Below are 12,955 nucleotides of genomic sequence, written 5' to 3'. Positions count from 1 at the left end.
CTGGATCAAGTGACTTTTCTTATTTAAGATGTCAAAGCTCTTAACCTGGCTCAAGGTCATCATCTGAACTAGCCAGATGTTTAACTGATAAATCACAGCCAGTCAATCCTTTGAAAAATAAGTATTTCCCAAAACGGCAACTCGGCATTCCATTTTGGCAACTGCAACCTTGGTTTAAGGTGCCATTTGGCTATTAGATTAAATGTCTGAGTTTCGAACATAGCATACAATTATATATGGTTTTATATGGAACAGGTCTCAAATTCATGTTTGAGTTAAAGGCGGATTCTGTGTCTTTTGAAGAACTGAAGACTGCTGCTCTAATGTAACCAAGAAACAGAAAACCAAGATGAGGCCAGTTATACAATTAGGTTTTGTCAACATCAGGGAAAGAGGGATTTCTTATGGCAGGAATGGGGAACTTGTGGCTGGTCAGATGTTGCTACAACATTTTCCATCACCCCTGGCCTTTCGCCATGCTGGCTGGGACTGATGGGAGTCCAATATCATCTGGAGGGGCCCAGGCCAACATCTGGAGTCCTCAGCCCCAAATGCTGTTTAACCTGCTCCCATCTGCAGGCCAGTGAAGAAACATCTGACGGGGTAAAGAGGAATTTAAAGCAGGAATGGTCAGCTAGCAGCCTGTGAACACAATCTAGCCCATGCTCTTGCCCGTGGAAGCCTTGCCGGCCTAGACTGAGAGCCTTGGTACAAAGACATGATAACCTATATCACTTGTGAAAAAGCAGGAAAATGTCTTCCAAGCTGAGAGAGTGAGATGGGCAGACAAAAGATTCCACATTTGCTGTCTTCGCATTTTGTGAGTCATTCTCCAGGCATGGATAAATGCAGAGAACATGCGCTCCATTAACTGTCAAACCCTCATTGACAAGTAGCAGCTTTATATCTAACAGGGAATAAGGGGTGTATTTGCAATACACTTCCAGGCCAGGACAACCATCAGAGAAGCCCTGAGAATTCAGAAATTGGCCACCCACCAAGAACGGCTAGCAGATTTTCATCTCCAAATAAGCCCTGGTGGAAAATCCACCAGGGTTCGGGGGGTGGGCGGCCAAGGATTTGTTGATTAGCAACCATGATCCTATGCATGTTGACTCAGAAATCCCAAGGAATTCAATGGCACTCCCAGGCAATTATGCGCACACAACAATATCAGCCTTACACTGCAATATGAAATGTGTGTACAGTGGTACCTTGGTTCTTGAATTTAATCCAGTCTGGGAGTCCGTTCGACTCCTGGAACTATTTGAAAACCAAGGCACAACTTCCAGTTGGCTGCAGGAGCTTCCTGCACTCAAGCGGAAGCTGTGGGAGCCATATTGGACGTTCGGCTTCCAAAAAACATTCGCAAACCAGAACACTTACTTCTGAGTTTGAAGCATTCAGGAGCCAATTTGTTCAGGAGCCAAGCCGTTTGACAACCAAGGTACCCCAGTACTTTAGTAAGACCTTATTTCAGTGGGATTTGCCTCCATGTAAGCATTCAAGATTTCACCTGAGAGCAGACTCCATTGAACGTAGAGGGAATCACTTACTTCCTGGTGATTATGCCTAAGAGATTGTGCAGCTAAACAACATACTGCCCATTTCTTTGATATGCCACTAGAGGCAAGCAATCTTCCAAAAGAAAGAAAAGTCAAGGAATGTGGGGGAAGAGAGAGGGAAAGAGGGAAAAGAGAGGTGTCACAGAGCAGTGGTGTCCAAACTGTGTTCAGGGGCTCCTCCGAAACATAATCGTGGATGGGTCATGGCAGACAAACTGCCTTAAAAGACGGCTGGTCCACCACTCTCAATCTTCCCCCATAACATGCAGCCCCAGAGAGATGTTTGGTGGATTGTAGGCCTTGGTTAACCCACACAGGAAACTGGTGGGGTATTTAAGTGGCCTACGCACTGACTATTGAGAACTGTGTGCCGCCTGGACTATCTACCACCAACACTCAGAAAACAAAACAAAATCATGAGCAAAAATGAATGTGAAATGGCTTCACTGGAGATAAAAAGCTTGAAAACCACCACTTCAGATTATTCACACACACACACACACACACACACACACACACACACACAGGTTCACCTCAGCTAACCTCCTAGACTGGCTGGCAAAGGTGTTCTGGAGACTGTCATCCCATTTCCTTCTCTTAAAGTGCCCATTTGGTGGGGTGCAGACTTACAGAAGGGTGCTAGGTCACTCACTCATTGTCTAGGGGGAAAAGGTCACTAGCATCTGCAGAGGGAGGGAGGAAAAGAGAGGCGAAGCCTGCAAAATCCCCCCTTTTCCACATGCCAGCGGTCCAACTGGAACAAAATATTGAGGGAGGGGCAGGGAAGCTCCACCCCGCATAATCGATCACATGATGATGGGCAGGCACACCATTTGAATGGCAGTGCCTATCAACTTTGGGGAGGGGGCAGGCGCCCTCGAATATTATATGGGGAAGGGTCCTAAGAAGATGGCTCCTCTTTATGCCACACATGCACAATGCACGAGTGCCGTCGGACCAGGCAGCCAAAGGCAGGACATCGAGGCGAATCTTGGCATCTTCTTAACTCGCTGCATGCAAGACGCGCGCCACGGAGCCCGGGAAGCGAAGCAGGCTAGGATGAGGGAGGAGGAGGAAAGGCCTTCGCTTCTTCCGACGCCGCTACCTGCAGCCGCACGTCTCCACCACCATATCCTCGTACTGTTTGTAAACCACGTTGTTGCCGGAGTCTATGTACAGGATGCTGATGGGGCTGAGCTTGGACGGCACGCAGCAGCTGGGCGGCGTGGCGTCGGGGTCCATGGAGTTCATGAGCGTCTGGATGATGGCGTGGTTGGTGGGCTCCAGGTGCGAGCGCAGAGGGAAGTCGCACACGCCGTCGCAGTGGTACGCCTCGTAGTCCAGGGGCGCGATGATCCAGTCGTCCCAGCCCAGCTCTTTGAAGTTGACGTGCAGGGCTTTCCGGCTGCAGCGGCTCTTGGCCTTCTTGCCGTGGCCTCGCCCCCCGGCCGCCCGGCCTGCCAGCGTGGTCCTCCGACGGCGGCGGCGCTGCTGCTTGGCTAGGGGATCTTGTCCCGAGTCGGAGGGCTCCAGCAAGAGCCCGGGACCGCTGCCCAGAGCCTTGATCTTCTCTCGGATCTCCTTGAACAGGTTCTCCTTCCGCTTGGTGCGCGAGAAGACCACCAGCAGCGCCCTCTCGTGCGGCTCCGACGGCTGCTCTCTGCGGAAGCCCAGCTGTCCCGGCGGGAGGAGTCTCCCGGACTGCTCCGAGACGACCCTCAGGAGGAAGCAAAGCGACGGGCGGGGGTGGCGGGGGCTGCCGCCTTCCTCGGCCCCGCCCGTCAAGGCTGCCCACACGTCGAAGACCTCCCACTTGTTGGGCGACGAGGAAGAAAGGCCTTCCGAGTCCAAGAGGTCGCCGGCCCTGGAGTCCAAGAGGCCCTGTTGGTGGCTTCCCCCTTCCGGACAGGTGGAGAGCAGCAGCCGGTGGAGGAGGCCTTCTGGGGAGGTGGCCAAGCTCCGGTTTCCCGGGGGCTTGCGCAGGATCCGCAGCTCGGCGCCCACCACCTCGTCCAGCTCCGGCAGGCTGGAGATGTCGAAGAGGTAGCGCTGCTCCGCTTCCGACGGAGAGTCATCTGCAGAAAGAGAAGAGGGGGGCAGAAGGAAACGTGAATCAAGAGCAAGCGCAGAGCTGTGCGCCCTAAAAGCCGCGCCTGGCCCGACGGCGCGGTTGCCTTGTTACCGGGGCCTCTCCCTCCAGCTCAGGCCTAGAACCTGGAAGTGTCTTGGGGACTTCACCTGCCATCAACCCCAGCCAGCAGGGCCAGTGGTGGGAGCTGTCGTCCAGCAGGATCCCGGGAACCCTCTGCTGCGAGTCTGGATTCTCTTGGATCAGGCTATGGTACTTACCAGGCATGGCCCCTGAATGCGCCTAACTGACTGCTAGGAAGCTGCTGCCCGTGAAGTGAGCGCTACTTTGCCAGTTGCCGGGCCAGTAGCGCCCCAGTCCTGAGATTGGATGGTCATCTGTCATGGATGCTTTCGCTGAGTTTCCTGTATTGCAGGGGGTTGGGCTAGATGACCCTGGGGTCCCCTCTAAGTCTACGATTCTATTTGTTACGGGAGAAAGAAAGGGCTTCTGAACATACACAGAGGCACTTTGGTCCCTACTTTGGTCCGGACATTAAAGGGGAGGGGGTGCGTCTGACACTTCAATTAAGCCCCGCGCTTCTCCTGTATAGACAGGGTGGGCAATTGTGCGACCGTTTACAGAGCAGCTCCTCCGAAACTCGTTCTCGCTGCTCAGGCCTGGTGGAATATGCAACGTCACCTCTGAGCGTGTGCAGAAAACCTGGTCTAAGGTTGCCGGGCGGACAGCGCGGCGGAGGTAAAAGGGCCGTGCGTATTGGACCTGCTTTTCGTCTCATTTTCGAAAAACAAGCCCCTAGAGAGGCTTGTCTTTGAAACAAACGAGCCTGGGTCCCTCCCTCCTCTCGCCAGCCCGCGCCTTCCTTCGGGGAGAGACAATGAGAAAGATCTTTACAGTAACCATCTGTATTTATTTCCCAGCCCTCGGATCGAGCAGGTTCTGGAAGGTTGTTTCATGTCTTTCTTGCCTCCTCCGTGCCAAGTTAAACATTTTCCCAATCTGCCAAAGATCATTTTGTTCACGTGTGTGTCCATCCATATCCTTGGAGTTGGGGGCGCAGAGAGGAGAAAGAGGACCGAGCCCCGTTAGTTAGGGGTTTGACTGCTGTTGAAGGGGTCTGACCCTGCGCACATATTCTTAACACTTTCCCACCCGCCCTCCCATGTAAATGTTCCGAGCCGGACGTGGCCCTTTTCCTAGGACTGATTAAACCCATCAGACGTGACAACAAATAAACATAATCGGATTAAAATAAATAAAAGGAGGGAGGAGGAGAAGGAGAAAGAAGATTTCTCAAATGCGGCCCCTCCGGCACAGCACCACTACGCGTCGCTTCTTATATACATGCACAAAACGGGCATTGCTGAAAATACGCTGAGCGTCTATTGGCAGTGGCGTAGCGTGGGTTGTCAGCACCCGGGGCAAGGCAAGTAATTTGCGCCCCCTAACCCGTGGATTTGCCCTAACCCCCAGATGTTGCGCCCGGTGCGGCCGGCCCCCCCTGCACCCCCCACGCTATGCCACTGTCTATTAGAATCATTCTTACAGCGCGATCCTATTCATTGGCTCCAATAGGTTGCTGCCTCCGAATCACGATCTTAAGCGTATTGCTGGGGAAGCCACTCTCAAAGGGTCCTATTGTGTTGGGTCCTATCGAAGTTGGCCTTCCAACTAGGAGCCAAGAGCCTGTATTGGCTCCACAGCTTCGCGTTTGAGAGGATACGTGTCCAGGGATTTCAATTGAACTTGCTCCCTGTTCCGGATTGACTCGCTCTCCCATTTTTCCCTTTCTAAGTAAATCCTGAAAGGGTAATGATAACCCACCCTTCCAGGTTGACTTTGAGAACGGGAAAGAATGGGAAGCTGCTGAGAATCATTTAAAAGATCTGTTGTTGCTGCTGTTTTTAAAAAGAGATCATATCTTGGAAGAGAGAGAAAAGTGGAGCTCTTTAATACCTGGTGGGGCGGACGCTTAGAGTATTGATCGTTTGGTAAAGGTAAAGGGACCCCTGATCATTAGGTCAAGTCGTGGCCGACTCTGGGGTTGCAGCGCTCATCTCGCTTTATTGGCCGAGGGAGCCGGTGTACAGCTTCCGAGTCATGTGGCCAGCATGACTAAGCAGCGCACGGAAATGCAGTTTACCTTCCCGCCTGAGCGGGATAGGTATTTATCTACTTGCACTTTGATGCGCTTTTGAACTGCTAGGTTGGCAGGAGCTGGGACCAAACACCCGGAGCTCACCCTGTCGCGGGGATTCGAACCTCCGACCTTCTGATTGGCAAGTCCTAGGCTCTGTGGTTTAACCCACGGTGCCACCCGCGTCCCACTTTGATTGTTCAGTAGCCATCTTCAAAAATCTGTCACATGGAAGATGGAGCAAGCTTGTTTCCTCCTGCTCCGGAGGGTAGGACTCGAACCCATGGCTTCGAGGTACAAGAAAGGACATTCCCACTAAATATCAGGAAGAAGTTTCTGACAGTAAGAGTTGTTAGAAAGTGGAACGGACTCCATCGGGAGGTGGTGGACGCTCCTTCCTTGGAGGTTTTGGGGGAGAGTTTAGATGGCCATCTGTCATGGATGCTTTGGTTGAGATTCCTGCATTGCAGGGGCTTGGACCAGAATCCTCAAGGACCCCTTCCAACTACAATTCTATGATAAGAAGGAACCTTTCATTGATGTCTTAATTCATATAGCCCAGGGCTTTCCTGGGGAACTCAAATCAAAGACCCCCTTATGCACTGGGGTGGAAAACATCTCCACTAGGGTGGAAAACACCGGGCTGAGTTGTTTGCTCCCCCCATCCCCCCAAAAAAAAATCTGACGTAAAAGTCTGGATAGGAACAGATAAGGAGAGGAGGAGACCCCTTTGAATTGCTCAGCTGGTTTCAGTTTTGCTTTGAGACTCCCAGAAACCGCAGCCTGCGGGCCCTGCGCTGCGCTCTTGGAAGCAGATTCCTAAGAGGGAAAGCAAGCAGCTCGGACAGATATTCCCCGGCGTCGAGTCCTCCTTCCTCTTGGCCTTCAAAGGGGCCCCTCTCAGAAACCAATGGGCCTGCACAGAGGGCTTCTCGCTTTCAGCCCCCCCTGAAAACCGGGCTGCTTCGGACGAAGGCTTTCCTTTTCCTTTGTGAAAGCTGGCACTGAGCAGAGCCGCGACCCAGCCCAAGTCCCACGAGATTCCAGTAACCATATTCAGAGTGGGGGTTTTCCCGTGCTGCGGCAAAAACTTGCCAAAAGGGTATTGAGACACCTTAAATGCCGGCAGTTTTACCGCGGCGAAAGTTTTCAGGAACCGCATAAGCTTCCAGTCTTCAGAAGCTTATGCTGCAATAAATGGCTCCGGTTTTTAAGTTCTCACAAAACCCATTGCTTTCAGCAGGTGCTTCACCTGTTCAACTCCCTCAAGTGGGGTGGATTAATTTATATATGTATAGAATCCTTAGGGCGGGGGCGGGGGATGAAGTGAAACGCGCGTATGAATGTGCGTAAACTCGCAGACCGGAATGCAAACAGACCCACTTTCGTGTTTATCCTTCTAGTAGAAACGGGAAGAAATAAGCTGCTGCTTATGATATTTACTAACGGGAAGGTCCAGCCACGCAGCTGGTCCCCTAGACCTAGATACATGCAGGAGCGAGGAAGCTGTGGTTTTCCAGATGTTGGTGGACTTCCAGCTCAACCAACATCTGGTCAATGAGCAGGTGGTCCAACAATATCAGAAGGGAGGATGGGACATTTTCCCCATCCCCACCCCTGGATTTAGCTGATAGATGAGATTGATTTTATATATATCCTCTGGAAACGAAGTTCACTTTTATTTCATTGATACGTACTTTAATTTTGTTCATATGCAAACCTCGGTGCGTAATTAAATCAATCGATCAAACGACTAAATATTGCACGGTTGGAGCTCGTGCGACTCAAGATCTCTCGGTCTGCCTCTCTTTAAAACCAGGTCACCGATCTACCGTTTAAACCTCTGAAATTGCAGAGCATAAATCGGTCTAATTCCGTTAACTTCAGAGTTGAAGTCTGAATCAGATACAACAGGAGCATTTTCAGTCCTCCTGGGACGGATAGCATCCTTTATGGGAAAACTTACACCATAGCTACAAATGCCCCCTTAGGTTATATCCACCAAGGGATATAGGTTGGATCCCATTATCACTAGGAAGTTAACCCCCCTTGATATTCCATGCTGAGCTGGGTTTGGCCGCTAGATTATTTGCGAGCAATCATTAACGAACGGGGAGATCTTTCCAACAGCGCCTGGCGATGATGACCTGCTATTCAACCCATTCAGACACGACAATTTCAGGAGGAATTTCGTATGTGTGTGCGTGCTAAGTGTTCAGCTACCCTGAATTCAGTTATGCTAAATTCAGTTATCCTGCGCCCAAAGCCCACATGCCTCCTTTTCACCTCAAAAGGGACAAGCCGGAGTTATGGTTAGCCTGGCGGCGCCCTAATTTTTTAAGGACAGCGGAACCTCGAACCACGGACTCGCGCGCTCGCCTCCCTTTGAGGGCTCCGGGCTCTCTCTCCCTGAGGCAGACCGTCTTCATGGGCGCTGGGGGACCCATAAAGAACAAAACTTCGCCGAACTCACATAGCACTTCCTTTCAGCTATATAGCCCGGGATCCCCTTTTGTCCTTTCTCTTTTTTTAATTCGCTTGTATTCTATTCTGAAGCGTATCGAACCCTTCCACGTTTATATGTCTCCACCAGCCAGGTTGATCGGTGCAAACTGCCCCCATCAGCCTGAAAAATTGGGTTTTTCGTTCTGCTATAAATAGCGTGCAACTCTGGCGCTTCCCCCGCACCCCACCCCAAAACTAAATTAACTCCGGGCTTATGGTCTCCTCTCCACCACCCGCAATAAAGAACGACTTGGGGGTGCACCACGCGCGTTTACCGGGAAGTTTGCTCCCCAATAAGAATGCTTAGCAGCGCAGCCTTTGACAAAAAGACGAATAATGTCCCGGAACTCCTATGGCAGAGAGGGTTACAGCCAAAGTAGATACACAGTTGTATTTTATTTTTTAAATGCTTAACTTCGGTTGGGTCGCGCGTTCCCTCTCTTATTTCTGCGACTTCGCCGTTTATTTTCCATTTGATCCCGTTTTGAAACACGGGTTTGTGCGTCAGCCTCGGCGCAAACTCATGGGAAGGGGACTCACACGAATAAATAGGTGTCCCAAAGCCGAACACAATTAAAGCGCCGTTAAGCGCCGGGGCTTTGCAGAGGAATCACAGAATTGTTGAGTTGGAAGGAACCTCAAGGCCCATCCAGCCGAACCGCCTGCAATGCAGGAATCTCAACTGAAGCATCCGTGGCAGATGGCTACTGAGCGCGTGTTTACATCGCTCCATCTTCAATCTGATTGTTTTAAAACTGGCTGGATTGTGGCCGGCTAAGTAAATAAAATAGCTGCTGTCAGAAGCAGAGTGGAGCGCAGCACTCAAAAGCGGCTTGAGATGTTGGTTAGTCCGCTGCAGGCGAAAACAAACCATTTCCGCCCCGCGGAGCAGGCGCGGTGGGTTGTTTTGCTTTTGGATTTTTTTACGTTTTTGGTGAGAAATTGGCCTCTCCCTTCAGTTCCTGCGTGTCACCTTCTTCCCAAGAGGGGTCGCGTGCCAAATGGCTCCGGGCAGGGCAAGCGGGACAGGGGTTGCGGTGGGAGGCAGTGCGGTGGGAGGCAGGCTGAAGCGCCCCCCCCCCCAAACTCGAAATGCGTTTACAGCGTCCTGAACCTCTCCACACTTTAATGGCTCCTCCAGCGCAGATTAATGCGCTCCAGATGAACCAAACTGTAAAACAAAGCGCGCGAGCGCGCGCACCCTTCCCCCACCGCACCGCTTCCGTACCTTACCAAAGTTGGGGGAACAGGAATGTCACCACCCAAGACTAGGACCCCCCCAAAGCTAAAGGAAGGGAAGCGACGTGGGTGGGTGCGGGGGGGGAAATAAAGTTGCTCTACGTTAGTCTTACCGCCCCAGGTGACGGGGTGAGAAGGCTGCCCCCTCCCTAGCAACCTGGCTGTGCCAGCCCAGGAAGAAGGAGGGCGCAAAGTGGCGCGCGACGCGTGGGGAGGCGGCTGGAACCGTGCGTCTTTTGCAGGAGCGCGGAGCGCACTGCCTGGACAAGAGTCCCGCCTGCCCAGCGATGCTCTGGGGAAGAAGGTGGTTCAACCCTCCTCCTGACCCTTGCAGGCAGGTTGCGCTCTGTTCCGCGGCGGAGCTGTATTTGCATGAGGAAGAAGGAGCCCCCGAGGATTGGTCGCCCGGCGGCCACCGCCGCCTCCCCCCTCCCTCCTTTGCCTTACACCTGCTATCTCCACCCACTCCGTCGTCCAGCCAGCAAACCAGATGCACCTCAGCTCTCTTTGCCCGACGCCAGGTGGCCTCTCGAGTCAAAGCGGGCCGCTGAGCTGTCACGCTCGCTGGGTGCCAAAAGCTGGCCCACCCACTGGCAGAAGAGAGAGGGCCCGGAGAGGGAACCGGCGGGACAGCGCTGAGCTCTCTGCAGTCGGCAGAAAATCCGCCACACAGTGCATTTGGACAGATTTTTCTTGCTTCTCGCTTCAGCTGAAAAATCTTATCTGGTCTGGTCTGACCTCTTTTCTGCTCTCAAAAAAATATTGGTCCAATTCTCCCTCCCTCCCTCCCTCCCTCTCTCTCTCTCTCTCTCTCCTTCCTTCCTTCCTTCCTTCCTTCCTTCCTTCCTTCCTTCCTTCCTTCCTTTCTTTCCTTCTGCAGCTCCCTTTGGCTCTCAAAAGCAACCGATTGTCAGAGAACGAATGCCAGCCTCTGCAGAAATCTTTGCAGCTCTTGAGCAGAACTCCAACATTTGACTTCCCATTAAACCCCTTGGATTTGGGGTGAGCAAATCCTCCGCAGTTGTGGGGTTGTGTCCTATCAGGTTTGGGCTGACCGCAGTTTTAGATAGACCCCTCTGCTTTTGCGGCTTGGATTTAAAACAAAACTATTTCCAGCTTTACATTTCCTTGGCTGTTTTCGTATGGTCGAATTACACGCTCATAGGACTGTAGCGGCAGCAATTCTCTGGATTTCCCCCTCCTCTCCCTATATGCTTTTGCTTCGGGCCAACATTTATTTAACAGTTTGGGTTCACATTAAGTCCGCCCCGCCCCAGCTTGAGGATACACGGTGTATTTTTCTCGAAACCTGTGGGGTGTGATGTACACACAAATATTATATATCTTAATGTTTTGCCATTTAAAACCACCAAAAAACAACAACCAAGCAGCGACTCTCTTCTTCTTTCGAATTAGCAAAATTTAGACCAACCTCTCACTCGCAGAGTGCAGAGAGAGGAGGTCAGTATTACACAGTCGAGGGGCGTTTGTTGCTTTGCATTAGATCGAGATTAATATTTTAGATCGTTTAGAGTATTAGCTGAAAGAACCGAGAGTAACTTTTCCAAGTACTTTGCATCAGATTTGGACTGCTACCCTACCCCAAGAGGTTGGCAATGTTGATTCAAACTAACCATCCGAGCAAGAATCCCGATTCTCGCTTTGGAGTGGAATTGCAAGGTATCCAATCCAAATCAGAACACCCGGCGTAACTGAAGGCCGGGCGCTTGCCCGAGCCAAATCGAGGTCCTTTCCTTCTCTCTCCTCCACCGTTCAGAGCAAGAACTGGGTTTAACTGGGGCGATCCCGGTCAGATTCTTTGTTCGTTGGGAGGGGGCGGGTGAAGCCTACAATCCTAGCAAACCGCTTACTTGGGGATTTGACCACAGGAGGAGAGGGGGAAGCGTCTCAAGCGAAGCGGGACTCACTTGGGAGACAATGAGCGCACAAACAGGATCCCACCTGTCCTGGGCAGTCCCACCTGTTCCCTCACGCGGGGCTCGACGGCTCCTGCTCCAGGGCGCAGGTGCGCGCTGGGCATTCCAACCCATCCCACCCACCACCCTACCCGGGCTGGCTCACCTCGCGGCTGCGCCTGGTCTACGAAGCCCGTGACGGTGTCCGCTCGTCCGCCTCCTTCGACGGCGGGCACAGGAGGCTCCTTGCTCCGGGCCAGGCTGTGGTAAAGCGCTACCATGTAGTCGTGAGGCACCACAGTGCCGTTGCGGAACGCGCCTTCGCGCTTCGCCTTCCAGGCTGCCGAGGCGGCGGCGTCTCTGACCTCGAGGTTCTCCTCGTCGGCGGCTGCCGCTTGCGCTGCCGAGGCGGGCAGCAGGGGCCTGACGGCGGCGGCGTCCAGCTGCCACGGGCGCAGGCGGCAAGCGCTCCAGAGGCAGTAGAGGCAAAGCGCCGCGGCCGCCCTCAGCTCCATCCTCTCGCCGTCGCCGTCCTCGCCGTCTGAAGCAGCAGCAGACAGAGCTCGGCGGGCTCCGGGCGGCTCGCGCAGGGGCTTTGAGGGCTCCTCGGACTCCCCGGCCGCTTTTTAACATTGTGTTCACAATCCACGCCGACTCCGCCGACAGCGGCAGGAGGCTTTTTCGGACCCCGCGCAGCGCCCCCTGCCGAGCGGCCGCCGCTTGGCAACGACGGCGCTCAAGCCCTCGGACGCCGCTCCGCCGCGCGCGCAACGAAAAACCCAGAACCAAAACACAAACATTGTTGAGTCATATATTTGCTTTTTTTGCAAGAGCTCCTTCCTGCCTGCCCTCTTCAGTTTTTTTGAAAAAATGTTTCTCTCTCTCTCCTAAAAAAAAATAAAAAAAGAAAACCCCTTTTTAAACTGAATCCGTCGGAAATAACACCCGTAACAAACTGGCCGAGGTGTTTTCGACGTGCGCCCGTTGCCAACTGGGCAGAGCGCAGCCGAGTGCCAAGAGGAGCGCCTCGGAGGACACGTTAAAGGGAACCGGATCGTGCGGAGAAAGAGCCAGAGAGATGTCCAGAGAGGGGTTTTCACCCGGAGCCCGAGGGGGCGGGGGTCCCTCTTTCTCCCAAGGTGGCAGGAATTGGACGCACCCGAGAGGAAGTTACACAGACTTTATAAACTTCCCTGAACTTGCAGAGGAAACGCGCTGCGTTTGCTGATTTCCCCCCTCCTCCTGCTCTGTGTCCTTTTCGATAGAAATCAGAGATCATTTCGCCAGCACCAACAAAAGAGATGTTAAAAGGGGGAGGGAAAAAAGAGCGCGCGGGGGGGGGGGAGAGACACCCCCTGGCAGTTTAATCCAGGAGAAGCGTGTGTGTGTGTGTGTGTGTTAGGAGGAGTGGCATCGTTTTGCTCTGGGAGTGAGGCCCCGGTGAGGAGTTACTTCCAAGAACCATACTTCGAATTGGCTGTCGCAGAGAGGACCACTCCTAGCA

At 52.9% G+C, this 12,955-nt stretch overlaps 1 protein-coding gene across 1 annotated transcript; it reads right to left on the bottom strand.

Moving 5' to 3' along the window:
* Positions 1–208: 208 nt before the first annotated feature.
* GDF7 (growth differentiation factor 7) lies at positions 209–11,981 on the bottom strand. Its single transcript, XM_083606165.1, has 2 exons — positions 11,618–11,981; positions 209–3,640 (listed from the first exon to the last, which is right to left on the bottom strand). The coding sequence occupies exons 1-2, from the start codon at positions 11,964–11,966 to the stop codon at positions 2,667–2,669; spliced, it is 1,323 nt and encodes a 440-aa protein (XP_083462291.1). The 5' UTR covers positions 11,967–11,981; the 3' UTR covers positions 209–2,666.
* Positions 11,982–12,955: the final 974 nt, after the last annotated feature.

The sequence above is a fragment of the Podarcis filfolensis genome, assembly GCF_964270895.1.
Source record: "Podarcis filfolensis genome assembly, chromosome: 3".
In the NCBI taxonomy this organism is placed as follows: Eukaryota; Metazoa; Chordata; class Lepidosauria; order Squamata; family Lacertidae; genus Podarcis; species Podarcis filfolensis.
Note: the sequence above shows the minus strand (reverse complement) of the source record. Positions and strands in the feature narration are given on the sequence as shown.

Bases quoted from the DNA above. Each gene is read 5' to 3' on its own strand.
- GDF7 (XM_083606165.1), bottom strand. From the start codon at position 11,966: ATGGAGCTGAGGGCGGCCGCGGCGCTTTGCCTCTACTGCCTCTGGAGC. The intron at 3,641-11,617 runs GTGAGCCAGCCC...CTCTTTCTGCAG, and splicing joins AGACCAGGCGCAGCCGCGAG to ATGACTCTCCGTCGGAAGCG.